Source organism: Phacochoerus africanus, chromosome 2, assembly GCF_016906955.1.
Source record: "Phacochoerus africanus isolate WHEZ1 chromosome 2, ROS_Pafr_v1, whole genome shotgun sequence".
Taxonomy (NCBI): domain Eukaryota; kingdom Metazoa; phylum Chordata; class Mammalia; order Artiodactyla; family Suidae; genus Phacochoerus; species Phacochoerus africanus.
Window position 1 is genome coordinate 183,202,758 of NC_062545.1, and position 27,533 is coordinate 183,230,290.

At 38.4% G+C, this 27,533-nt stretch overlaps 1 protein-coding gene across 1 annotated transcript; it reads left to right on the forward strand.

Moving 5' to 3' along the window:
- Positions 1 to 313: 313 nt before the first annotated feature.
- On the forward strand, positions 314 to 15,324 carry TMX1 (thioredoxin related transmembrane protein 1). The gene is made up of 8 exons (XM_047767318.1): positions 314 to 572; positions 3,789 to 3,904; positions 5,566 to 5,611; positions 7,377 to 7,505; positions 9,733 to 9,778; positions 9,878 to 9,979; positions 10,083 to 10,149; positions 13,637 to 15,324. Exons 1-8 carry the CDS (start codon positions 421 to 423, stop codon positions 13,813 to 13,815), a joined length of 837 nt encoding a protein of 278 aa, XP_047623274.1. The 5' UTR covers positions 314 to 420; the 3' UTR covers positions 13,816 to 15,324.
- Positions 15,325 to 27,533: the final 12,209 nt, after the last annotated feature.

Here is a 27,533-nt window from a genome sequence, read left to right on the forward strand (position 1 = left end):
TGACAGGCAGTTAGCCGGAAACTGCTTTAGCATAGACTTACCAATCGCCTTAAGTTAGTATAAACACCAATCTTTTGGCGCCAAAATCCTGCCGCAGACTTTGAAGCGGTTCTCTCCGAAGTCCCACCCCACTTTCTACACCACGCCCTCCGCCTCTCTTCCGACACCATATTCGGGAAAAGCAGAAAGGAAGGGAATGCTTTTTTGTCATGCGCACTAGGGAATAGGCGCGCTCCTTCGCTGCTAAACCAACCCACTGAGACCTGGTCTCGTCATGCGCATTGAGAGTCCTCAAGGCGCGCGCGCGAGCCTCGCCGCGCTCATGCGCACGAGCAGATGAGCTCGCGCGGACGGAAGTGAGGAGAGGTTACGCGGAGGTGGGGGCCGCAGCGCTTGCTGTGGGGAGGGCGAGCGGCGGACATGGCGCCCTCCGAGAGTCCTAGGGTCCCCTTGGCGGTGTTGCTGCTGTTGCTGTGGGAGGCTCCCTGGACCCACGGGCGGCGGAGCGACGTGCGCATCATCACCGACGAGAACTGGAGAGAGTTGCTGGAAGGAGAGTGGATGATAGAATTGTGAGTGCGGGACGGTGGTCTCGGGGCCCCTCTGTGGGCCGGGGTACTGGATCCTAGTCTGGAGCCCCGACTTCATTCTCCTTTCTCTCCCGAGCGTCCTAGGCTCTTCGGCGCTGCGGCTCTGAGCCGCGGCACGGGAGCCCCCGACTGCTCGGAATCCCCTAACTCTTGGGATCTTCGGCTGCTTTCGTCCCACCCCTTCGTTTGCGACCGGGTAATACTTTTAAGTTTTTTTTCTGAAGTGTGCACCCTAGTTTGGTTGCTAGGGCTGCGGTGTATGTAAGAGGCTGCTTTCAGCTTTGAATTCTCTCAACTTTTCTTCAAGGTTTTTGGGGATGGGGAGGTTAGTCTGACTAGTTGCTATACATTGATTTTCTTGTGAGTCTTACAGACTTCCAGACTTGTTTTTACCAAACTGCAGAAGAGGAAATTGAGTTGCAGCTTTTACTCTCCTTTTGTCTAATTGTCCTTAAAAAGTAGTCCACTTAGAATGTTAGAATTTGAGGTCTTTTTAGTTTATTTTAAATTTTATGAATCGGGCGTGTGTGTGTTCGCTTTTCTTTTTGCCCACATCTCATTTTTCCTTTGGGTGTGTGTTTTTGCAAAGTACTGAATGTCCTAGGTTGTTACTCTTATGTCTCTCTAAGTGGTATTGCATTTAAAAAAGAAAGTTAATTGTGAGTGATTATAAACTCTTAAAAGAGTGTCAGGTCGTCATTTATTGTTTGAATAAAATCATGTGTCTGGTGATTCCATTATGATCATGTCCCTTCTGCATTGGTAGGTAGTAAACTATCTGCCTTTGCTTTAGTCACTAAATTGGTAATGGTGGTGACAGTATTATTGATACTAATGGTATTAATGATATTAGTGAAAACACCATTATTGAGTGTTAACTGTGTACTAGACACCTGTAAACACGTCATATGCCTTGTCATACTTAAATTCTTTACAAATTCTACAAGATACGTGTTATTTCCTACACTTGACAGGTAGGAAAATCTGTACCTAAAAAGCTTTAATTATGTTGATGTTGTAGAACAGCCCCCTTATTTAACTGGGTTCAGGTGGGTGTTTTCTTCTGTGATTGGGTTGCTAGTTAAGGAGGAAGGTGAAAGTATACATCCCAGAAGGCCAAATCAGTAACTCTTCAGTCATTAAATCAAGCATAGATCATTTATGTGAAGGACAAAATAGGAGAAATGTTTATGTAGTATGCATATAGTTTGTAACTCAGTAAAATGAATTTTCAGGCACCCTTGGAGCTACAGAGGAGAGGAAACATAACCAGGGACAGCATTTGGTTTCATTGTCCTCAGTAACTTGTTTTAGCTTGTCTCCATAAAATGTTCACAGTTTCATAAATAATGTGTTAAGCAATAGTGATTATGAACTAATGTGCAAAATACATTCGAGTGTTACTCAAGAAGATTTTTATTTTTTTTAATTTTTTTTTGTCCTTTTGCCTTTTCTAGGGCTGCTCCTGCGGCATATGGAGGTTCCCAGGCTAGGGGTCTAATCGGAGCTGTAGATGCCGGCCTACTCCAGAGCCACAGCAACTCGGGATCCGAGCAGCATCTGCAACCTACACCACAGCTCACGGCAGCGCCAGATCCTTAACCCACTGAGCAAGGCCAGGGATTGAACCCGCAGCGTCATCGTTCCTAGTTGGATTTGTTAACCACTGCGCCACAACGGGAACTCCTCAAGGAGATTTTTATTAACTCACTGGATCGAACTCTATCAATATAGTAATCAAAAGTGAAGTAGTAGGGTTTTTGAATTAGAATATCTGTATGAAATTAGATTATACCATAGTATTTTTTTCTTTTCTTTCCTCATCATGTCCATAATTTATATGAGGTTAAATATTTTAAAAGCACCTAAGAAACAAAAGGAACATGAAAAAGGGTCAAGGATTTCTAATGATGTCTGTTCTTACTACAAGTTAAATTGTCTACGTTAAATCCCTCCTGATCAGGAGTTTTTTTTTACAGAGATATTTGTTTGTAATACATTTTTTTAGAGATTTTGCCTTTTGTGGACAGTACTAGTCTTGTTCCACATTGCCTATAACTTTTGGGAGTTTTATTTCCATAAAATAAGTGAAGAAAGTATAATGAACTACAGAAACTGTACTCATATTTTTAACAGGCGTAGGTTCCTGGTTCCAAAAAAAAGCCTCGTTCCATTAAATTATGAGATAATTATAAAACGAGAAAAATCAAATCCTAGGAAAGATTCAGGGCCTCTAAAGACTAAGTACTAAAAGAGTAAATAAAAAACTAATATGTTTGGCCATAGATTTGTAAATCTGAGGTTGACCAAGTTCTGGCCTAAGAATTTTTTTTGGCCTGCCTAGTGTTTGTGTCTGGGTTAGGTTCTGGGTAACATTTTTACATAAAAATGATTTTTTTCAGCTCCTTTTAATTTGGACTGGGCCAGTAGTTCCCTGTTGACTGTCATTTTCCTTTGTAGGAGGGGGCATGTGTTTCCTATTTACCACAGCCCTGGGTGTTTCCTATTTTTCTCCTATTAGCACGTTGCATTTGTGACTCCTGCACATAAAATTATTAAAACTGATGAACTCCAGATTTGACTTGGAGCTTTCTGGTCACAGTTTCATAGAGAAATCCAAAGGTTTTTTTTAATTTCTTTATTCTTAATCCAAAGTTTTTTTTTAATTTCTTTTTTCTTTTCTTTCTTTTTTTTCTTTTTGCTTTTTAGGTTGCACTTAACGGCATATGGAAGTTCCTCGGCTGGGGGGTCTAATCAGAGCTACAGCTGCCAGCCTACGCCACAGCCACGTGGGATCTGAGCTGCGTCTGCGACCTACACCACAGCTCACAGCAACGCTGGATCCTTAACCCACTGAGCGAGGCCAGGGATCTAATCTGAATCCTTAGAGATCCTAGTCAGGTTCATTAACCACTGAGCCACAAAGGGAACTCCATAAATCCAAAGGTTCTTAAGGAGCTGTTTTGCATGTGAAAAAGTCCTTGTGTCTTAATTCTCAGAATTACTTTTCTGTGATTAGCATTATCAGTTCATAATTCTTGATTTCCAGAGAGTTAGACCTGCACTTAAAACCTTTTCATCTTTATAAAATTAGCCACTTTGCTATCTTGTTTTTAGTAAATATTCTTTATAAGTTAAGCATATTAGCATTTTTATCCCAATATTATTAGAATGTTTAAAAAAAATTATGTTTTTTAGTTATGCTCCATGGTGTCCTGCTTGTCAGAACCTTCAACCAGAATGGGAAAGTTTTGCTGAATGGGGAGAAGATCTCGAGGTTAATGTTGCAAAAGTAGATGTCACAGAGCAGCCAGGTACTGTAAGTCTGGTTAGTTGTTTTTTTTTTTTTTTTTGCAATTCGAGATGATCTGTTTTTCCTTTTTCCACATTAAACGGTCTTAACTCTTAACTTTCACTAGTTTTGTTTTTTTTTCATTCAGGGCCGTGGGTGAAGCATATGGAAGTTTCCAGGCTGGGGGTCAAATTGGAGCTGTACCTGCTGGCCTACACCACAGCCACAGCAACGCAGGATCCGAGCCGAATCTATGACCTACACCACAGCTCACAGCAGTACCGGATTTTTAACCCACTGATCGAGGCCAGGGATTGAACCTGAGTACTCCTGGATACCAGTCAGGTTCGTTTCTGCTGAGCCACAGCAGGCATGGATCACTCTAAGCGACCTTGGGGGCATCTTCCTCCCTCCATTCTTCCCCACGTAACTGCCTCTGATCTTTTCCCCTTTGCATCCCCAGCCCCAGACTAGTACATAAGATGTCTCTGAGAAGCCATGGGACATTGTGGTCCAGATGGACATTGGTCAACCGAACATTTACATCTATAGCAAACTTCAGAATAAGGATCATGTGGTTGAGGTTCTCTGTAGAGCCAGGGTAAAATTCCCTGACAAGGGAGGTGAATCTCTGTAATTGGGTTCCACATGTAATCATTAACTGATTTGTCATCATGAGCTCTTAATTACAAAGTCCCCTGGACAAGTAGCAGGCCCTGCCCTTATGGCTACTTCTTTCTTAGACCAACCTCATCTTACCTGTTCTTGGTCACAGTAAACCTGGATTCTTGACTGCCCTTATCCCAAATGGTAATAATTGCTAATACTTGGTGAGCACTTATTAGAGGTACTGCTCCAAATGTTTTGCATTAATAGTTCTTACCTTGTGGGAGAGGTAATATCCTCATTTGACATAAGAAAACTGAGGCATAAATTATTCCTTAGTTATTTTAGTGTTTAACACATGGTGAATAATGCTAGGGTTAATAATGACATTGCCAACCTAATGAAAGATTCATAATAGTTTCCACTTCATTTTTTCTTGATTATCAAATTCAATTTCATATGATTTTAGACTTAAAACTCATTATATTGTGCTATCTTGTGACTCCTTACAGTAATCTTATGGTAGTATACTTGATCAAATGTTTATATATACATTCACAAATGTGTTCGATATTCAGACTCTACATACTTTTTATTATTATTATTATTTGGTTTTTAGCGCCGCTCCTGTGGCATATGGAGTTTCCCAGGCTAGGGATATAGTCAGAGCTTCAGCTGCTGGCCTACACCATACCGATAGCAACGCCAGGTCCAACCTATGCCACAGCTCACGGCAACACCAAATCCTTAACCCACTGAGCAAGGCCAGAGATCGAACCTGCAACCTCATGGTTCCTAGTTGGATTCATTTCCACTGCGCCATGGGAACTCCAGACTTTACATACTTTTAAATTGAGATAATGTTTAGTAGATTTTGTTGCTTTAAGTACATAATTGGAATTTCTTTCATTGTTTATGTTATAAAACTCAACTATTTTTAGGTATAATTTCATATTCTTTGCCTATTAGTATCTAAATTATATAGAATCAACTTTAAATAGTAAGTAATTGTCCCATATAAAACCTGTTGTGTGTTATTTCTTGTATTTATTTCTAGTCTTTCTTTGTCATTTGTAGGACTAAGTGGACGATTTATCATAACTGCTCTTCCTACTATTTATCAGTAAGTATTTGAAGATTCTGTAGTTATGGAGAAAGATGCATCATACTTTAATCAGAATAGTAGGCCTCTGTTCTGGATTGTGTTTAAAGAGCATTATATTCAGTAAGTTTATTGGAAGGCTTATTTCCTTAGGTCCCTTTAGATGAATGATGTATGAACAGTCGGTGATTTCAGAGATTGTAATTGTTTTAGAAGATGATGTGTGTGAGAAATGGTGTGATACCATTCAGCACGGTAAATGAATGTGAGCCCAGAGTTGTGATAAGTACTGTAGGAAATTTGGTAAGGGGAAAAAAATCACTACGCTGGACTGGTTCCTAGAAAATACAGAGTTTAAACTCACCCTTGGAGGTAGAATTTTCAGGAGTGCTGAGTAAGCATTCCATCCTAAGGACAGTCTCAGTCATAAATAGCATGGTATGTTCAAATATTAGCGAAGAAGGTGCTGTGGCTCAACTTTGGGAACAGTGGTAGGTGAAATGGTTAAATCAGAATGAATACGATCATGTAGTCTTCAGTGTCAGGTTTTTTAGTTTGTCTTTATCTTCCCAAGTGGTCATGAGAAACCTTAAATCTCTATATCTGCCCTGAACCTTAGTGTTCACCTAGCTGTTGGCTAAATGCCAGCCAGCACTTCTCTTATTTAAAGTTATGAAGACAAGAAGTTGGCAATTCTGTGTGTAGGTATCTTGATTTTCTTTATCATCATTTTTTCATCTTTGTATGCTTCCCTGTGCCTTTTTAGTCACCCCTACTCCCTTTGTATCTATATAAATGTCTATTCTCTCTCTATAAGTACTTCTTTCCTTTTTCACCAAGTCCTTTTTTCCACATGTCTGGGTAACTGGCTATTTTCTAATCACTGCCTGAAATTTTCTGGAATTTGTTGCCCTTTTCTTTTAGTCATGTTGTTTATCATGCCAATTCCCCTAATTTCTGCCTCTTGAGATCTTACCTCTTGAGATCTCACGTGCCCTTTTCTCTGCAAAACTTTGGAGTTTTGAGTGGACCCTTCCTTGTCGTCTTTGACTCTGGGTGGATTAGGGCCCTCTAACCTTACTGTGAGTAGTGAGGAGCTATGGAAAATATTTGTACCTAAGTGATAAAAATAGCAGTGTTAATTAAGTAGGATTAGACTGGCAGTATTATTTAAGGTAGTTTGGAAATGGTGGAGATGTGGGAACAGGGAGAGCAGTTATGATCCTATACCAGTTCCATACGTTGGGAACGGAAAAGGAGGGGGTGGGTGTCAGGAAGAACGCAAAGCAGACTGTAAAATAGAATCACTGTTTAAAGCATGATGGCAGAGGTGATGTGATTATGACTGAAAATGCCAGAACAAGGCCTCAAATTTTTAACCTCTCATTTAACAAGAGTTAATAATAAATGCTACATATGATTCTAACCATTTTTCATGAAGTCATTGCTTTAACATGTATATTGTGGCTTAAAAGTGATTTTTCTGAGATTTATCTACTTACTGCTTATCTTTTTTCCCCCAGGTTTTTAATGAGATAGAATTGACATGTAACTTATTATATTGTGTTTCATAGTTTCATTGTTTGGAAGAGTAACAACAGCAGTCTTAAGACTTAACATTGTTTAAAAATATAACCTTAATATTTAATTAAATTTGGGTCTCAGTGCATTGCCGATGTTTTTGAATATTAGGATTGCTTGTAAAAATGAGGTTAGAGGAATAGCAAAACAAATACAAAGTTTATTTATTTGGTACTGATTAATATTTACTTATGATATTCTTTAGTTGTAAAGACGGTGAATTTAGGCGCTATCAAGGCCCGAGGACTAAGAAGGACTTCATAAACTTTATAAGTGAAAAAGAGTGGAAGAGTATTGAACCCATTTCCTCATGGTTTGGTCCAGGTTCTATTTTGTAAGTATGAGGAGTTTTTTTCTTATTTATTTCAGAATTAAGTGAAACACATAATTAATATTTTGTTTAAATAAAGCATTTGTACTTAGTTTTAATTCTAGAACTCTTAGGGTATGTTCTGATTTACTATGTGATGTTTAGTTTGACTTTACCTTCTTAGTCTAACAGATACTTTGATCTTGTTAAGCTAGAAGCAGACATTTCTATAGAATTAAGCTGAAACCTTTTTTAGGAGTATTTCAGCACTATAGATGTGGTCATTTGTATCACCAAAAACTAAATCCTCCTAAGAATGTGAGCAGTGTAATGGGTAAAGCTATCGTTTGAGCTTAACATTTGAATGAAATCGTCCAACATACTCATGCTGCCTTTAGGTTTCAGTACTTGATTTAATGAGATTGAATTATTCCACCTGTCTGATAACTTTATATGAATAGTATGGATGAACAATGATTCTAATGGCCTGACTAGTTACTGAGCTTTATGTGTAGTTAGAAGGTATATTTCTCCATAGCAGCTCACTGTGGAACAGTAGGGACCGACCATAGCAAGAGTTTTTTCTGGTACTGTTTTTGGGAGCAGCACCTCACGAGTCATTTCAGAGACCTCTGGGAGTATTGAGTTTTGCTGAGGCCATCCTGGTGTGGCTAGACTATATCTTTCCTCTAGCACACTTGCCCTTGGAGACTGGAGAGTTGGGATAATGGATTCTGGTAGTGGGAGTAAGATCAGCCCTAAGAAATGTTTTGTTTTGTTTGGGCTTGTTTTTGTCTTTTTAGGGCTGCACCTGCAGCATATGGAAGTTCCCAGGCTAGGGGTTGAATCAGAGCTGTAGCTGAAGGCCTGCACCACAGCCACAGCAACTTGGGATCAGAGCTGCATCTGCGATCTACACCACAGCTCACGGCATTGCCAGATCCTTAACCTACTGAGTGAGGCCAGGAATCAAACCTGCATCCTCATGGATCTAGTTGGGTTTGTTATGCTGAGCCATAACGGGAACTCCCCCAAGAAATATTTTGAAATAGAGCTTTATCTTTAGCACCTTTCCTTACACCTCTGAATTGAATTGTCCTTTTGCTCTCAGAATCCCCCCCCTGAACCACAGTGCCCAGCCCAATTAAGGCATCTAGTACTCCTGGCAGCATCTAAGTAGCACAGACTACAGGGAGGCTACATAGTATTTATGTTTCACTTCCTTATTCCTATTCCTGTTTTGTGTTTTAAACAACAGAAGTGACATGATTAAAGTACCTTTCTATGTTGAACTGAAAATATAACTGATTTTTGTTTGAAATCTCATGTTGTAAACGATTCTTACCCTCTCTGGTAGAAGGGGATTGCATGTGACATCTCTGTTGACTCTCCAGGGCAGCACTCCTTTTTGTTTTTATTGGTAGACTGACTGGGGGTGCTCCCAGGTTCACCATGGCAGGTTTACCCACTCAGCGATTAGGGACTGGATTAGGCCATTCTGCATACAGGAGTTCTGGCTTATGTGTGAATTGTGTTGGTGGACCCTCTTATGTTAGAGAGAACTCACAAACCTAGTTATTGCAGTATGGTTTTTCCTAACTGCCCATGTAAACTACTGGGGTTTAATTATGTGAAAATAATAGTTTTACTTATATGGTGATGAAGTATTTATTTCTTGTATAATTATTTTGTGTATCATTATGCTATATGAAGCTAATGCTATTGTGAGTTTTATTTAACTTTAATACAAAAGGAGGGTTATTCTTAGGTTGGAAGGGTCAGTTCAAATGCTCCCAGTTTTTCTTCAGGCTTCCTTTTCTGCTCGTCCTTTGGAGGACTTTAAGGGTGAATAAGAGTTGCCATTTGCCTACCTACAGTGTACCTAACATCAAACCAACTGGTTTCATAGAGCTTGTAACCTGTACTCTAGTATATTGGAGAAATCATCAGATGAAAGGTGAAAGGTTAAAGTCAAACAATAGGAAGGAGAAAAGGAAAAAAAAATTATCATGTGTTTTGTTTATGAGGACATCATAGAGTGGCAAAAATTCAGAAACTGTTGATTTTCATTAACAGTCCTTACTATGGGCTTGAAATCAGTGATGTATCACTAATCTTGAGTTACACCAGCAGTGAAATCGGTTGTGTTTGTGAAAGTATAGAGCAAAAAGTAGAAGCTAGAGATAATACACATGTATTCTACTTCAAAGCTATTTATCTGATTGTTTTTCATTCATCTCTCTTATTTTAGGATGAGTAGTATGTCAGCACTCTTTCAGCTATCTATGTGCATCAGGGTATGGGCTGAAATTTTATTTCTATTTTAATTATTTTTGGTACTGTCACTTTTTTAAAAAAGATCATGTTTTTAGGTTTTTTTTTTCTTTTGATTTTAGACTTGCCATAACTATTTTATTGAAGATCTTGGATTACCGGTCTGGGGATCATATACAGTGTTTGCTTTAGCAACTCTGCTTTCGGGACTCTTATTAGGACTCGTAAGTAGTTAATTTTCATAGGAAGAAAAGTACTAGAACTTGGTAATTTAATATAGTTGCACTGGCTTTGTATTGTACATTCATATGATGTTTATTTTTACAGTGCATGATATTTGTGGCAGATTGCCTTTGTCCTTCAAAAAGGCGTAGACCACAGCCATATCCTACCAGTAAGTATATTTTTAAAATGTTTCTTTTATTCACTGTAATCTCGTTCATTTCTGTAAGTCTGTGTTGCCTTTGTAGCTTAGGTTTCTAAATATGGAGTGGTGGGGGAAGGAGTATATATATTTAATGTAAGAATGACAGCCCAGTGGATTTAGGAACATGGTTATTGGTTTTTATATTGTGGAGAATTTTAACACTGTGTATAAGTTATGCAGTGTTTGATACCATTGATCTGACATCAGTTTATTTGAAAACACCATTGGGGAGTTCCTGTTGTGGCTCAGTGGATTAAAAACCTGACTAGTATCCATGAGGATGCAAGTTTGATTCCTGGCCTTGCTATGTGGGTTAATGATCTGGAGTTGCTGTAAGTTGTGGTGTAAGTCACAGATGCGGCTCAGCTCTGGTGTTGCTGTGGCACAGGCTGGCAGCTGAAGCACTGATTCAACCCCTAGCCTATGAATTTCCATATGCCGCAGGTGTGGCCCTGAAAATAAAAAAGATAATATCATGAAATTCATGGATCCATTTGAATATACTTGGGTCCAAAAAATTGAATGTATTCCACTCTTGAAGTCATTCATCAGTTTGTGACCACAGTTGAAGATTTTTTCTTTGTATGCTGGTCAATTCTGTTTTCTCATAGAATGTTGGGAAAAGCAATTCCTGTAGTCACTTCAGGATTGTCATTTGACACTTTGTTTTACTACAAGATGGGTTTATATAATTAGAATAACTGATAGGGTTTTAAAAAAATTTTTATTAGGTAGTTGCATCAATACTTGAAGAGTTCCCGTCATGGCTCAGCAGTAAGCAAACTCAACTAGCATCCATGAGGACTCAGGTTCGATCCCTGGCCTTGCTCAGTGAGTTAAGGATCTGGCATTGCCGTGAGCTATGGTGAAGGTTGCAGATGCAGCTTGGATCCCGCATTGCTGTGGCTCTGGTGTAGGCTGATGCCTATAGTTCTGATTGGACCCTTAGCCTGGGAACCTCCATATACTGCTGGTGTGGCCCTAAAAGACAAAAACCAGAAGAAAAAAATACTTAAAGAACACATGGAGGGAATAATTTTATCCATCAGGGGCCACTGACCTGTAGGAAAAAAATATACTCAGCACAGATTACTTAAGAGTCAGTGAATGTACGTTTTATATTTATCTCACTTCAGAAACCTTAACCTCACAACAGATTTCTTTTAAGTAACCTGTGACACAGCTGGTAATGTGATGTTGCCCATTCTATAGTGGCTGTATGGTTTGAGTTGTTTCCCATTATGTGTGTTTGGTTTAGGTTTTGAGTTGCTGGAGGAAGACCAAGCTGAGTCAGGCTTTAAGCAGAATAGGAATTTATTCATGTAGTGAGGAAGCCTGAGGGCAGAGTTGACTAGATCCTGGGTCTTAGATGTTAAGATGTTAAGTTTCTGAATTGCTCAGTTGTCTGTGACTTTGCTTGCTCCTTTTTTGGCTCTTTGCAGTTCTTAGCATAAAATGACTATAGAAAGTTCTAGCTCATCATCCCAGAGTAAGAAGAAAATAGACTTCTCTCTACACTCTATCTTTTGGAAAAATTCTGCCGTACGCCACTTGTATAAAGGACGTACTTTTTGGAAGTCACTGTAAATCAGGGTGTCTCAACCATGACACTGCATGACACTGTTGGCCTTTTGGGCTGTATAATTCTATTTTTTTTTTTTTCTTTTTATGGCCACACCTGTGGCATGTGGAAGTTTCCAGGCCAGGGTTTGAATGGGAGCTGCAGCTGAGGCCTATGCCACAGCCATAGCAACACCGTATCCAAGCGGCATCTGAAGCCTACACCACAACTTTCAGCAACACTGGATCCTTAATCTACTGACTGATGCCACAGATTGAACCTGCATCATCACAGCAACTCTGTCAGGTCCTTAACCCCCTGAGCCTCAATGGGAACTCCAAGGGCTGGGCAATTTTTTTTTCCTTTTTAAGGCCACACCTGTGGCATATGGACCTACCCAGGCTAGGGGTGGAGTTGGATCAGTAGCTGCTGGCCTTCACCACAGTTTGCAGCAATGCCAGATCTTTAACCCACTGAGTGAGGCCAGGGATTGAACCTACATCCTCATGGATACTAGTCAAGGTTCGTTTCTGCTGAGCTGCTATGGGGACTCCAAGGGCTTAATAATTCTTTTTTTTTTTGCCTTTTTTTGCCATTTCTTGGGCTGCTCCTATGGCATATGGAGGTTCCCAGGCTAGGGGTTGAATCAGAGCTGTGGCCGCCGGCCTACACCAGAGCCTCTGCATCGCGGGATCCGAGCCGGGTCTGCAACCTACGCCACAGCTCATAGCAACGCCGGATTCTTTACCCACTGAGCAAGGCCGGGGATCAAACCTGCAACCCCATGGTTCCTAGTCGGATTTGTTAACCACTGAGCCACGACAGGAACTCCGAGGATAATTCTTAATTGTGACAAAATTGTGACAAACTGTCTTTTATACATTATTGACTATTCGGCAGCATGCCCCTCCTTGTCAGTAGCACTACCCTTCTTAGTTTGTAACAACCAAAAGTATCTCCAGGTATTGCCAAGTGTTCCTTAGGGGGCAAAATCACCCTGGTGGAAAACCACTGCTCTAAACCATTGAGCTCACCACAACCACATGGAATGTGGTGTAGGGAAGGGGTTATTAACGCAACAGAAAGAGGGATGCCAAACAGACCAGATTGTCCACTATAGTGATTCCTTCACGGAGTTTCTTCTACCTTATACCCCGTGTTCTTCCCCCTCCGTTCTGGATGCTTGGGATTAGACACAGTCTCAGATCACCGAACAGAGAAAAGCTCATTGGCCAGATTCTGTGTTTTGTGTCTTAGTAACATGGTGTGTTTTAAAGATTAAGTTACCTAGCAACAGACCCTATTGAAAAGGGGGCATTTATACATGTGTGTATATGTATTAAAAAATTCATTGAGCTGTACAATTATGATTTGTATATTGTTTATAATTATACATTAATAAAAATTATGTGGGGAAAAAAGCACATTTATGAAATCATTTTAAAAAAGAAGAAAAAAACATGCTAGGGAAAATAGCCTTTAGCTATAAGTGTCTGATTCTTGATTGTCTAGGAACTGAAATAAGGGTAGTGTTGAAGTTTATTTCAGTGTACTTATTAACTAGAAGACTTAATAGCAAATGAATATAAGATAGTTGTATTTAATGCAGCCTGTTTTCTTACAACATCCATATTCGTAGCATTTTTCTGGTTCATTAATTTCAGTTCAGTTTATGAATAGGTAGGTAAAATGATGGTTAAGTAACATATATCTTCCAAATGAATTATTTTTACAGTATCATTTATTCTTAAAGATAACTTTTTCCTTTTGGAAATCTAAAAGTGATTGATAAATAAATGCCAAAGCAGTTTATGGGCATATGAGTTGTATCTTGACTGTACTTTACCACAGCTCTAATACATTAACCAAAAACCTTTGTTCTTTATCCTTAAGAAAAATTATTACCAGAATCTTCTCAACCTTTGAAAAAAGTGGAGGAGGAACAAGAGGCTGATGAAGAAGATGTTTCAGAAGAAGAATCTGAAAGCAAAGAAGGAACAAACAAAGACTTTGCACAGAATGCCATAAGACAACGTTCCGTAGGTCCTTCATTGGCCACAGATAAATCCTAGTTAACTTTTACAAATATTTTGTATGATTTTGACATGAACAGAAGATTGATCATTTCTTTTGGTTTGAAGTGAACTGTGACTTGCTTATATATTGCAGGGTTCAGTCTAGATTGCATTAGAGTCAATAGTCTACCTTCAGAAAAGTAGCATTCTGTGAAAAAGTTTGAAATAGGATTTGAGAACAGCATGGTGGTTCAAACAGCTCTTTAATTTTTGAAAAATCTGTGCCAAGCAATAAGATTTCTTTGTGTTTCTTAATAACCTTTTCAAGTCTGAGTTGAAAAATTAACATTTCCAAAGTATTGCATTAATGAGGTATTTAAGGAGATTAGAGAAAAAGATTTCTCGTTTGTTAACAATTTTTCTCCGTTTCACTGTGTGAAGAAAAGAGTGTATTTCCCATAAATGGGAACTTTGCCCATTGTCTCAAGGAATGTGTATTTCAGTGACAACTCTGTGGTTCTTTTAGAGATAAGGTCCAAAATTTCATCATACATTTAGATTATTCAACTAATAAAAACTACACTGTTTTTTCTTTATACTTTTCTGCACATAGCAGAGAATATGTTTAGGAAGTTTTTATGAGTCCATTGTGTTGCTTTGATTTCTATAAAGATTGGTTGCTGCCTTTGTTCTGTTTTTAGTGTATGATTTATATTTTTCTTACCATGGGTTACATTTTTCATTTTCCATGTTGGATACTCTCCTGAAAATGTTTTTCATGCTTTAATAGTCCTTTTAATTTATTGTTTCAAACTGAACTTTACTGTGGAATTCTTAAAATTGAAGAGCTGTCTACTTGGCCACTTGTTTTAAGATTTTACATTACTCTTGCTGAACATCTACTTGAACTTTTTTTTGGATATGAAGGTGAACATTCCTAATTTTTATTTGATTTTGTGGAAAAGCCTTTGGTATTTTACGTTTTGAAAATTCATAGAAGCTTAATTTGATACAAAAGTTAACATTCTACTCAGGAAAAAGCATCTTGGAGTGTATGTTTTCAATGTAAATTTGTCTTCACATAGAAAGTTCTTAATTGCTTTTACAAAGTCGGTGTATGCTTCTTATGTTTTTGGAAGACAAACTGTATTCTACTATACTTTCTATTGTGTGGTATTTCACAGGTTAGAATCAGCAGGATAGAACATTTAATATATTTTTACTCCTTAAAGAGTTAGAACAGAGCTTTTCACCTTACAGCAAAAGGTGGGGTGGGGTGAGTGTCTGGAGTGGCAATAAAGAACTTTTTAAGCCACAAAGAGGGGAAAAACCATCAATATTCAGAATGGATCGCCTCTCCATTATGATAATGATTTCTGTGATGTCCCCTCTTGTCTAGATTCTGCTGTGTGAATCCATTAGATTTACAGTATCATAATGTACAAGTTGTCTTTAAAGTCTTCTTTAGAATATTAAATATTCTACCATTGAGTTTGGTTGTGTAATAACTTTTTGGTGCTTTAGAAGAATATTCTAAGCACAAAATAAACTTTTCTAAGCACTTGACTGAAGCTGAAGACAGGTGTGATTTCTAGTTTCATATTTAGAAATGCTTAACTCCTTTGTATTTGACAATGTTGAATAGTTGTGTCACCATATATGTATTTGATAAGTGTAATCAAAAGGCTGGAGTCATACACATCTTCTGTTACTTGAGATGATAGAGAAAAATACTCAATTAATTGTTCTATTTTCTAGTGTTATAGTATACATGACATTATCAAGTTTAAGTTTTTAATGATTAGAAAATATATATACAGAAAATTAAAGTAGACTGAATATGTAGAGACTTGGTATTTCAGAAAAGAGATGATATTGTATTTCTTTAGGATTGTCAATGTAGATGTCTGAATAATCAATTTTCTGTCACATCAGAGGCTTACAGGAATTACATTGGGGTCATTTTACCTTTAATAGAACCTTTTTGTTTCTACATTGATGTAAAGGGGCTCAACATGGTGGCTTAGCTAGCAAATTGTTGAGGAGGGAATAAGGTATATCAGCATCCTGGAGAACCTTGCCCCCTTGGCCCTCCCTCCTCTATCACTCTAATAGAAAGTGCAGTTTATGCCACATACTGCCTAAATACTTAAATGAGCAAGACTGACAGAAAATTAAATGCAGATCCCATAGCTAACATTTTTCATTCATTGAGTACTGGATCCGTGCTATTTTCTGGTAATAATTCATTTAGTCTAACTATAGTATGTGATAACTGAACTTTACCTATCATTCAGGTGAATAGGCTCAGAGAGCTATGGAAGAAATTTGAATCTGCAAAATTTAAAATCTTGTGCCTATCTTCAGTATAAGAAGTGAAAATTTACTAATCTAAATGCGAAATTACAATATAAATTCAAATTTTAGGGAGTTTCCATTGTGATTCTGGTAATGAACTTGACTACTATCCATGAGGTTGTGATTTGATCCCTGGCCTCTCTCAGTGGCTTAAGTATCTGGCCTTGCCTCCAGCTGTGGTGTAGGTTGCAGATGTGGCTCAGATCCTGTGTGGCTGTTGTGTAGGTTGGCAGCTGTAGCTGTGATTCTGCCCCTAGCCTGGGAACCTCCATATGCCACACGTGTGGCCCTTAAAAAAAAAACAACACTACACTAAAATTTAAAAGATTTTTACTCCTATCAGAATACTGTAACAAATGCTCGTCAGAAATACAAGAATTTAGTATTTGCAGTCTTGTACACATTGGAGGAGTCAAGGTTATTACTGTAAGCGGTGCTTTTGAAAGCAGTTTTCTCAAGTCATTTGTGTCCTTATTGAGCCCAGCGCATAAAATGGCTTAGTTCTGAACTTGTGATAAACATTTTTGAGTGAACATTTTAATTCAAAGTATTCTGATTCATCACAGTAGTTTAAGTTAAAATTCTTTCAATAAATTCTTTTCCCTAGGTTTATTAAGGTATGATTGACAAAACATTACTTCTGATATGGATCTCTTATTAATCAGAAAATTGTTTGGGATTGGAATTTGTGTGGTCCTACTGAGTCTAATTGTATAATTTTAAAAGTAAATTTTACACTGAACATCCTATTTATAGATTTAGTTATGTTGGTATTGCATATCCAGCAACTTTTGGACTTATTTTAAAACCATTAAAACTAGGAAAACAAATTAAAATTAGAACATTAATATATAAGATTGAAGTACATATTTGAACTAAACATTTAAAATGTTCCTTCTCTTTAATGATTGCTTATTTCGATTAACTCATACAAATGGAGACAATATCAGTACTGTATTGTGGCCATTAATGAAATCAGCTGTCCTTCCTGTCGACCCATTTGGCTCTGTGACATTATTTATAAGCCTGTTTTCATTGTAGTATCACAACTCAGACTGGTTGTATCCTGAAAATGAAAATATAAGTCAGTTTACCAAATAGAGGTTTGATTTATCTGAAACTTCTTTTAAACCTAAGCATAATTAAGAGTCATAGTTTTAAATTCATTGAAAAATATACTTCATTTTGAAGAATAACTTAGTATTTTTAAAACTGTCCAAGCTTCACTGTTTTAATAAAGTATGTAATAGAAAGAAGGTTAGTAGTAGGTTAGAATATATCAATGCAAGTAAGTACTTAAGAAGTTTGAAAATATCACTACCAAGGCATTCCTAAGAAACTTTCTCTAAATTTTATTCTTTTTGTTTCCACAGAATCAAGTATATACTTGGTTGGAAATTTTAAGTGCTCTGAACTCTGTCTCCACCACCCAAACCCAACTAATACTTCTCAAACTGCATTAACAAATGAACTGTTTGCTCTACTGTGCCTCATTCCATCTGTTTGTTCAAGAGTCGGCTCAAATCCTTTGAGTCCTTTTTGGCCCACAGTTGTGTATTTCATAAATAAACTGTTTTGTGTTTTTGCCATTCTCTGGCAGTTAAATCACATACTATCTTGTCATATTTCTTCTCTTGCATTTATTATACCAGTTAACTGAGTGACATTGAACAAATCACAGTACATCTTGAGGCTTTGATTTGTGAATAAAGTGACTTCTGAGATTCTCTACCTTTAATAAGGTAATCATTGCTCTCATCTGTTGGCTCAAAAACCTGACTGTCTACTCTTTGGGGCCTGAAACTCATTGTTACTTTGAGACAAAGTATAGTGTAGGGAGACTTCTGGGCAGAGGTCAAGGAACCTGGCTTCAAAACTTTTCCCAGCTGCTAACTAGGAGTGTGACTGCCGCCTCTGAAGATTGATTTTTCATATTTGTGAAATGAGGGTAAGTTGATTAGTATAGTGTTGAGATACGTGAGGAAGTTCTTGAAACAAGCAGTAAGGTTATTTGTAACTTTAGCTTCCTGGGCAGTTTTCCTAGATCATAAATGCCATGTGAATGAAGACAGTCAAATAGTAAAGCTGTTAATGTTGACTGGTATGTGAGTGTCACAAGGAACTAACTTTGGTCCTCAGTCTACTGAGATGGGGGAGCAAGAAAAGAAAAAGGCTCTCCTGCCTTTACTCATAATGAATACTGGTGTTTGTTCTAACCTTCACATCCTTCACCTCAGAACCCAGATTTTAGTTCTCCATTGCACTGCAGCCCTGTGCTTCAGGTGAAGCCGACTCCATCCTCACTAGGGGTGAGTTTAAATCCTTTTTGGATTTTATTTTGTTTAGTGAGCAAATTCTTGGGTCATTTTTGAGGGTTGAGTTTACTGAGAGTGGGAGCAATGTAAATTGAAAGTGTTAAGAGAGAATTAACACTTTCAATGTTAATTTGTACCCTTTGAGGAGGAGGAAATAAAGGATGAGATATATTTATGTCTTCTGAAATATGTGGGGTTTTTAAAGTTTATTTTTTGTTTGTTGTCAGGAATAAATGAGATTAATGTATATGAAAATTCCAGTCATAATTTAGCATATGCAAGTAACTCAATATGAAATGTTTCTTAACTGATGTATTTTAAAGGGGATTCCAGTTGAATAACCCCTACTGTTTAATAGACTGTATATTTTTAAAGTGTTTTTTGGTTTTTTTGGTTTTATTTTTTGCAAACCTGCAAGGAGTATGATGACTTTTGATGCAATTTTGGAGCTCCTTATCAATGGATGCTTTGATACATCACTGGGGAAGCCGCACTTCTTGATAGCTTTCAGTTAGATACTGCATGTAAAATGTCTAGTGTTTATGAGTTCAGATTATTATTGGCCTTAGCCTTCAGGCTGATTTTTAATCTTAGAATACACAAATTGCACAAAATGATATTACAGAGAAGTGGTAGTAGATAATGACGGGAAACTGTGGGGCTTTTTTTGTTTTGTTTTGCTTTTTAGGGCTGCACCTGTGGCATATGGAAGTTCCCCAGCTAGGGGTTGAATCAGAGCTGTAGCTGCCAGCCTACACCATAACCACAGCAACATGGGAAAGAAAGCCGCATCTGTAACCTACACCACAGTTCATGGCAACTCTGGATCCTTAACCCACTGAGCAGGGCCAGGAATCTAACCCGCATCCTCATGGATACTAGTTGGATTCCTTTCTGCTGAGCCACTACGGGAACTCCAGGTTTTTGTTTTTTAATTAAAGGGCTCCTTTATCCCGAGTTATATTCTTGCACTGAATGTCTTTAAAATAAAAATGCTAGATTAAAAAAAAAAACAAAAAAACCTTAAAGTTCAGTGTTGACTATCCCTTGTTAGTATTCTAAGTTTGGAGAATTTAATGAACCATGAAAATTTGAAGTCTGGCAACCATTCTTCTAGTCTGAAATGAGTAAATATGCTCACTAGACAGCTCATAAGATGCAGTACAAAGTATGGATTCAGGTCTTCTCACATCAGTTGATTTCTTCCTACTTAATAAAGTTTTCTCTTGAGTGGGGTTTTTGGAAGCTGTGCCATGTTTTACCACTGTGAGCTAAAATGCCCTATTCATGTTAAATAGAAACCATGTCTTTGATCAGAAAGGACTCTTGGCTTTTGACTCTATGACTGTGCTGCTTAGGCCTGTAGTAATCTCATTTTTCCATGTGTCTGTGTTGGAAAGACAGAATCAAGGTGAATGATTATCTTTGAGTTTTAGTTGCATTAGTAAGTAACATTTCTACCTCTTCATATAGGGAGATAAGATTGAATATGATGCTTGGTACTAAGGAACAGTAAAGACCAGTTGGGTACACTGAAATTCTGTATTGGTTTTTGTTTTTCCAGTTGAAGCATTATGAAAAAGTAACAAGAGAAGTGCCCAAGTTAAGTTCATATGGATCACATTCATGTCTTGGCATTTTGACAGCTTACTGTTTGCTAAATGTATTCATTCTGCAACACTTGCCACTGATCTTGAGGTAGACCTCCAAAGAAAGCTCTGATGGTGTTAGTTATCCAACTTTACCCAGTACAACTTTTGTTACAGTATTTTCCGTGCTGTGTCGTGTGATCCCTATTGATTCACTTTACTTCTAATATGAGGTATTGTTAAAAACACTTTATTACTGTGTTGCTTTGGAATTTACAAAGGCTTTTGTAAGTTTTATCTCATTTTACTCTCACAGCAACCTTCTTAATAAGTGAATTGGGCAGGTATTATTATTACTGTTATTTTACATATAAGAAAATTGAAACTTGGGGAGGCCAAGAGACTTGCTTGAGGTTTCACAACTAGTAAGTATTGGAATTAAGACTCGAACCTAGGATTGCTGGCTTTAGTACAGAGGTAAATGTTTCTCAGACTATCTTTTGTAGAACACTGGTCCACAAGATGTTTTATAAAGAAGAACTTTATGGTGAAATGAGTTTGGGAAAGCCTATGTATATACTCTTCCTCCTGGATGTTCATAGTATATTCGTTCCTGTACCAACAAGACCAGTTTAGCTTTGTTCAACATGTTATCTCCTAGATTTTGAGTTTAGATTTTAGTATTCCTTAAAGTACATTTTTAGGGGGATATTAGTGTAGTAACTTACTTCTCCATGCTATCCTAATCTTATATGAGATTTATTGTATGGTACCTTATAATTTAAGCTTCTTAATCTATTGTTAAGTGCTAGCTTCCTAAAAATACACTGAAATCATTCTAGTGATAAAGCTGAGTTTATTGTTTATGATACATGGTAAGGACAATCACTGCATTGCCAGAGTCTTAGTAGTGTCTTAGATAGGAGAGCAAACTCCTGTCTAAGATACTAAATGACACTGAGGAAATTCTTGAATGATAAGGCTATTTGCAACTTAAGCTTCCTGGGCAAGTGTCCTAGACTATTAATGCCATGTGAATAAAGACATTCAAATAATAAGGTTATTTGACTATAAGCTGTGTGGGTGCAAATGGTTTCAGTTCTCAGTGTTGCCCCCTTTATTGCCTTATTTTGGGCTGAATTGAAGGATTTGCATGGGTATTGATCTCATGATCTAGATTGCATAGCTTCACTACTGTTTATGGCATCATGATCAAGTTTCTTGGATAGTTGTTTCAATATCTTTAAGTGTTAGATTTCTCTGTTCTTTTAGTGGGTCCTTTTTAAAATCATGTAATGGGACAACAGCTGCATGGTGGCTATAAAACTTGTCACCCACCTGAGCCCCTGTGTAACATACAAATACCAAGAGAAGGGTTTGTAGAGTTCTAAAGCAGAGCCAAAAGTGCCCAAATTAAGCTGGAAGGACAGATTTCATTTCCAATGTATTAAGTTTGCAGTAGCAAATATGGGATTATTAGCCAAATTGCCTGTTTGTGATTAGCTTACCAGATCTCTGTGGTAATAAAAATGCCAGTTAGGTTTGTGAATGTAAGATCCTCACACACCTCCCCCCTTCCTTCCTAAAATGACACATGCTCTGGTACACCAGTATTATATTTATTGGGCTCTTATTCCATTCATTTTCCTGAACCTCTTGGATGGGGAGTTCCTTGGTGTGACTTGATAGCTTTGTTGGCTTTGTCTAGCTCCTGCTTTCCTCTGAACCATAGTGTGTAAGATGGCACCCTACTTCTGGGCCTCTTATAGGATGAGCTAAAGCATCTACAAGAGGAAAGAAAGCAATTCGTAATTCCCTAGGTCTCAGTTCTCAGATTAGGACCCAGTTTTTCTCTTCACTAAGTTATCTAATCTCTTTCTAAGAGGGAAATTGATGAGTCAAAATGGACCCTGAATGATGTCAGACTATCCTGAGGGCAGGTATGGCTGTTTACCAAGGTGATAATGCCTGTCCAGTTTGCAGGTAGTAGCTGATAGGCTTTTGTGTTTGAGATGTAATTGTATTGCACATCCAGTTTTGTGTTGGTGGCCATCTAGTCATATGTATTTGGTCAAAATACCCCTTGGGTTGTTGAATAACTTTTTTTTTTTTAAATTGGCACCATTTATGAAGAGTAGTCTGGCTCTAGATGATGAAATTTATAGTGTCAAGATCATTAATTAGGCAAGATCTAAAGTGAAAGAGAGAAACAGTATGTTTTACCTGTGAAATTGGATAAAGTGAGACACCTTCCATATCTGCGAAAGTGAGCTCCCACAAAAGGTCCCAAGAACTAGTTTTGGCGGAGACAATTTTTTTTTTTTCTAAATATGATGATAGGGGATTTTAGATTTCTGGCTATGATGCCTTGTGTTTGCCATCTAAAACGTCACTTAATAAATTGTCAGTTACCCAGAAAATCACCTGATTTCATTACAAGGAAATGGAACCAAGGAAAGGTGGGTGCTCTTCCCAGTGGAAAATGTGTACAGCCCCAACAGTTGTTGCTTTAACCAGTTCATGAGAAAAACTGTCTCTTCCTGAAGACCAAATCTTTGGTTTTAGTTGTGCAAGTTTTAGGAAGGTTTTGAGGAAAGGCTGCTTATACTTGATAATAAGACTTGATATATTACATAAGCCCCTTGCAATATCTGGTAATGTCTACTTGCTAAGAGTATGTGTAGTCTAGGATCAGATGGAATATTCCTAGATGTCTAGAATCATAAGCCAAGGGTTGATGAACTTCAGAGGAATGATTAAAGCCGGGAATATCAGACCACAAAACTTTGAGAGTCTCTGAGAGCTTTGCTAAATTGAGTTTCAGAATTCCATTTGTTCTTTCTAGTTTTTCTGGAAATTGGGGCCAATATGGACACAGGCATACCTTGTTTTATTGTGCTTTGCTTTATTGCTCTTTGCAAACACTGTTTTTTACAAGTTGAAGATGTATGGCAGCCCTGTGTCAGCACCATTTTTTCAACAGCATTTGCTCACTTCGTGTCTGTGTCGCATTTTGATAACTCTTTCAATGTTTCAGACTTTTTCACTTTTATTTGTTATGGTGATCAGTGATTGGTGGTCTTGGATGTTACTATTGTAGTTGTTTTGGGGTGCCACGAACCGTGTCCCAATAAGATGGTAACCTTAATAAATGTGTGTGTCCTGACTGCTCTGTTGACCAGCCATTCTCCCATCTTTCTTCCTCTCCTTAGCCCCCCCCCCCACTTCCCTTAGAAACAACAATACTGAAATTAGAGCAGTGAATAACCCTATAGTGACTTCTAAGTATTTCAGTGAAAGGAAGAGTTGCACATTTCACTTTAAATCAAAAGCTAAAAATGATTAAATTTAGTGAGGAAGATGTGTTGAAAGGCTGAAAGCTAGGCCTCTTGTGCCAGTTGGCCCAGTTATGAGTGCAAAGGAGAAGTTCTTAAAATGAAAAGTGCTACATGAATGAAAAGAAAGCAAAAGAGCTCTCTTGCTGATAAGGAGAAAGTTTGAGTGGTCTGGATAGAAAATCAAACCAGCCACAATATTTCCTTAAGCCCAAGCTTAATCCAGAGCAAGGCACTAACTCTTCAATTTTATGAAGGCTAAGAGAAGTAAGAAAGCTGCAGAAGAAAAAATTGAAGCTAGCAGAGGTTAGTTCATGAGGTTTAAGGAAAGAAGCCATATCTATAATCTAGAAGTGCAAGGTGAGGTAGCAAGTGCTAATGTACAAGTTGCATCAGTTTTTTTCAGAAAAATCTAAGATCAATAATGAAAGTGGCTACACTAAACTAATTTTCAATGTAGACTAAATAGACATATTAGAAGACACCATCTAGGATTTTAATAGCTAGAGAGAAGTCATGCCTGGTTTCAGAGCTTCAAATGATAGGCTGACTCTTTTTAGTGACTAATGAAGCTGGTGACTTTATGTTGAAGCCATTTGCCATTCTGAAAATCCGAGTGACCTTAAGAATTATGCTAAATTGACTTTGCTTGTGCTCTGTAAATGCAACAACAAAGCCTGGAAGTCAGTGTGTCTGTTTACAACATAGTGTACTGAATATTTTAATCCCACTGTTGAGGGCTGCTATTGAGAAAAAAAATAATCCTTTCAAAATATTAGTTAATATTATGAAATTGATAATGCATCTGGTCACCCAGGAGCTCTGATAGAGATGTACGATGAGATTTATGTTGTTTTTATCCCTGGTGACACAACAGCCATTCTGCAGCCCATGGATCAAGGAGTCATTTTGACTTTGAAATCTCACTGTTTAAGAAATAAATTTCTGGGAAGGAATGGAGATGGTGGAGTAGTAGGACACGGAACTCACCTCCTCCCACAAGTACATCAAATGTACATCTACAAGTGGAGCAATTCTCACAGAACACCTCCTGAACACTATCAGAAGACCTCAAATGCCTGAAAGGACAAGAAAGATCTCCACATAACTAGATAGGATGGAAAGGAAAAAAAAAGAAAAAGAAAAAGGAAGTGGGATGGGACTTTCACTCCTGGGAGGGAGCTGAGAAAGAGGAAAGACTTCCTGCACCCTGAGAAGCTCTTCACCTGCAGGGAAATCACCGGGACAGAAGGGGAGCTTCAGAGGCAAGCCCAACAACTGGTCTATGGCAGACAAAACAGACCTACACAGATGGTCATGCCACTGCCCTGCTTGCCTTAGCCTGAAATGTGAGTCTGCTGGTACAGGCAGTGGCTGGGTGCTGGAACTTGGGGTTTAGAGGGCAGATTTGGGGAGAGGACTGGTGGCTATGTGGAGAGAGTCTGAAGGTGCTGGAGTGTTTGGTATGGGATGGCTGTAACTGGAGTGTTTGTGGAAAAAGCCTGAGTCTACCATAGAAGTGAAGCAGCATTGTTAAGTGGCTTGTGAAGAGTAGGGCTGCCACATTAGCTTCTTTCTCCATGCTTCAGCCTGCCTCTGTGGGCCTCGGGAGAGCATGCCCTTGCTGCACACCAACTGCCGCCTTGGCAGGTTCCCAACTGCAGAGATGTGGCTGTAACCACAGCTGAGCTGCAGGGGCTGTGTGACTTAGGATGCAGGGCTGAAATCTTTCCCAATGGCTCTTGTAGTGGCTGTGCTGATGGCTTTGTAAATTCAGTGCCTACAGGACATCCAAAAAGACAGCGGGTGCTCCCACAGCTAGGATAGGTCTGGCCTTAGCAGCTGAGAACTTTGTGGGCATGTGCATGCAGGGGTTGGGCTGGGCTGTGCCAGGACCTGAGCTGCCTCCACAGCTCCTACAGTGGGTCCAGTTGCATGGCTCATGCAATCCTGGCACCTGACTTCAGTGAATCTGCACTGGTGGCATTGTGAAAATAATGCCTTAGAGACACTGGGGCCAGTTGCTGGTATTCACATGGTTGAGGTGGCGCTAAGGGCAGTGCCAACAATAGTGTACTTTGGGGCCCACACAACTGGTGACAGGTGACACAACAGAGTATCTCTGGCAGAGGAATATTCAGTGGATCCTCTCCCAGTGGAAGTGCTCCAGTCCTACCTTGCACTGCAGCTCAGGAATGCAGCTCAGAAATGGATCTGGAAGCTTCTGCTTCAACAACTAGGGAGAAGTCCCTGTCCCTGATAGGGCAGAGCAAAGAGGAGGCCCCATTCAATATCCACTGAAGGCTCTGGTCACCACAACGTAAGTCACATCTCCTATCAAGGGGAAAAAGGTGGCAGGCATTCATACCAAAAACAGCCCTCATACGAAAAATACCAAACTCATGCAGGCTACACAAGGATGTTCCCACATAAAAATACTGAGACCACAGAAGATAATTGTTTCTCCTAAATTCATAGAGTGAGAGAAATGTAAGTAAAATGAAGAGGCAGAGGAACAACTCTGAATAGAAAGATCAAGAAAATAACCCCGGAAGAACAATGAACCAGACCTCTTCAGTCTAATAGACACTGAGTTCAAAAAGGAGATAATGAAAATACTAAAGAAATTAAGACAGTCTGTTAACAGACAGATCACTGTAAAAGGAACTAGAAACTATAAGGAGGAGCCAAGAAAATTAGAAAATTCATTTATAGAGATGAAAGCTCAACTAAAGGCAATGAATAGATGAATGAATAATGCAGAAGAACAAATAAATGATCTGGGAGATAGAATACTGGAAATCATACAATAAGAACAGCAGACAGAAACCCAAATTAAAAAAAGAAAACTGTGTAAGAAACCTATGGGATAATATAAAGCATGTCAATTTACACATAGTGGGGATCCCAAAAGGAGAAGAAAAAGAAGAGGGGATTGAAAATGAATTTGATGAAATTATGGCTGAAAACTTCCCAAACCTAAGGAAGGAAACATTCAATTACAAGAAGCACAGAGGGTCCCCAACAAGAAAAACTCAGGTAGACCTACACCAAACATAGTATAATTAAAAATAGCAAACATTAAAGAGAGGATGCTAAAGGCAGAGAGAGAAAAATGAAGAATTAATTACAAGGGACCCCCCCCCCCATAAGTTTAGCAGCTGATTTTTCTACAGAAACATTGCAGGTGAGAAGGGACCGACAAGTTATATTCAAAGTCCTCAAAGGGAAAAAGCAACACTAAACCTATCTATCCTAAAAGAAATACTGAGAGGTCTTCTCTAAATAAAAAAGAAGTAAGAATCTGTAGGAAAGAGAAAATCACAGAAAATAAATCACTTAAGCCACTATACAGATTTTTTTTAAATCAAAATTCTGTGCAAGTGATGATAATCACAATGAACAGCAAAAGGATGAACATGAAGATGTAAAAGAGACATCCCAAAATCATAAAATGTGGGGGAGGAGAGTAAGAATTTTTTTTTTTTTTTCCTAGAATGTGTTTGGGCCTGTATGACTACTAGTCTAAAGCAAGTAGATAGAGAAAGGGGCTAACATACTTGAATAACAGAACAACCACAAATCAAAAACCTAGGATAGAATCACAAAAACTGAAAAGAGAACATAAGTATAATACAAAAGAAAATCATCAAGCCACAAGAGGAAATAAAAAAGAGACAAAGAAGAAAAGAAAAATCAATGGGAAAACAATGCTTAAAGAGGCAAAGTTTAAAAGGGCAATAAATACTTATCCATCAATAATAACCTTAGATATTAATGAACTAAATACTCCAACCAAAAGACACAGAGTGGTAGACTGGATGAAAAAAAAACAAGAGCCTACGATATGTTGCCTACAAGAGATACACTTTAGGGCAAAGTACACACATAGATTCAAAGTGAAGGGATGGAGGAATTTCCCTTTTGGCACAGTGGGTTAAGGATCTGGGGTTGCCACACCTGTGACAGAGGCTGCAACTGTGGTGTGGGTTTAGTCTCTGACCTGGGAACTTCCATATACCATGGACATGGTCAAAAACAAACAAACAAAAAAACATGAGAGAACATAAAAAGATATTTCATGCAAATGGAAATGACCGGAAATCGAGGGTCGCAATACTCATATCAGCCAAAGTAGGCTTTAAAACAGTGTCTATAAAGAAAGATAAAGGACACTA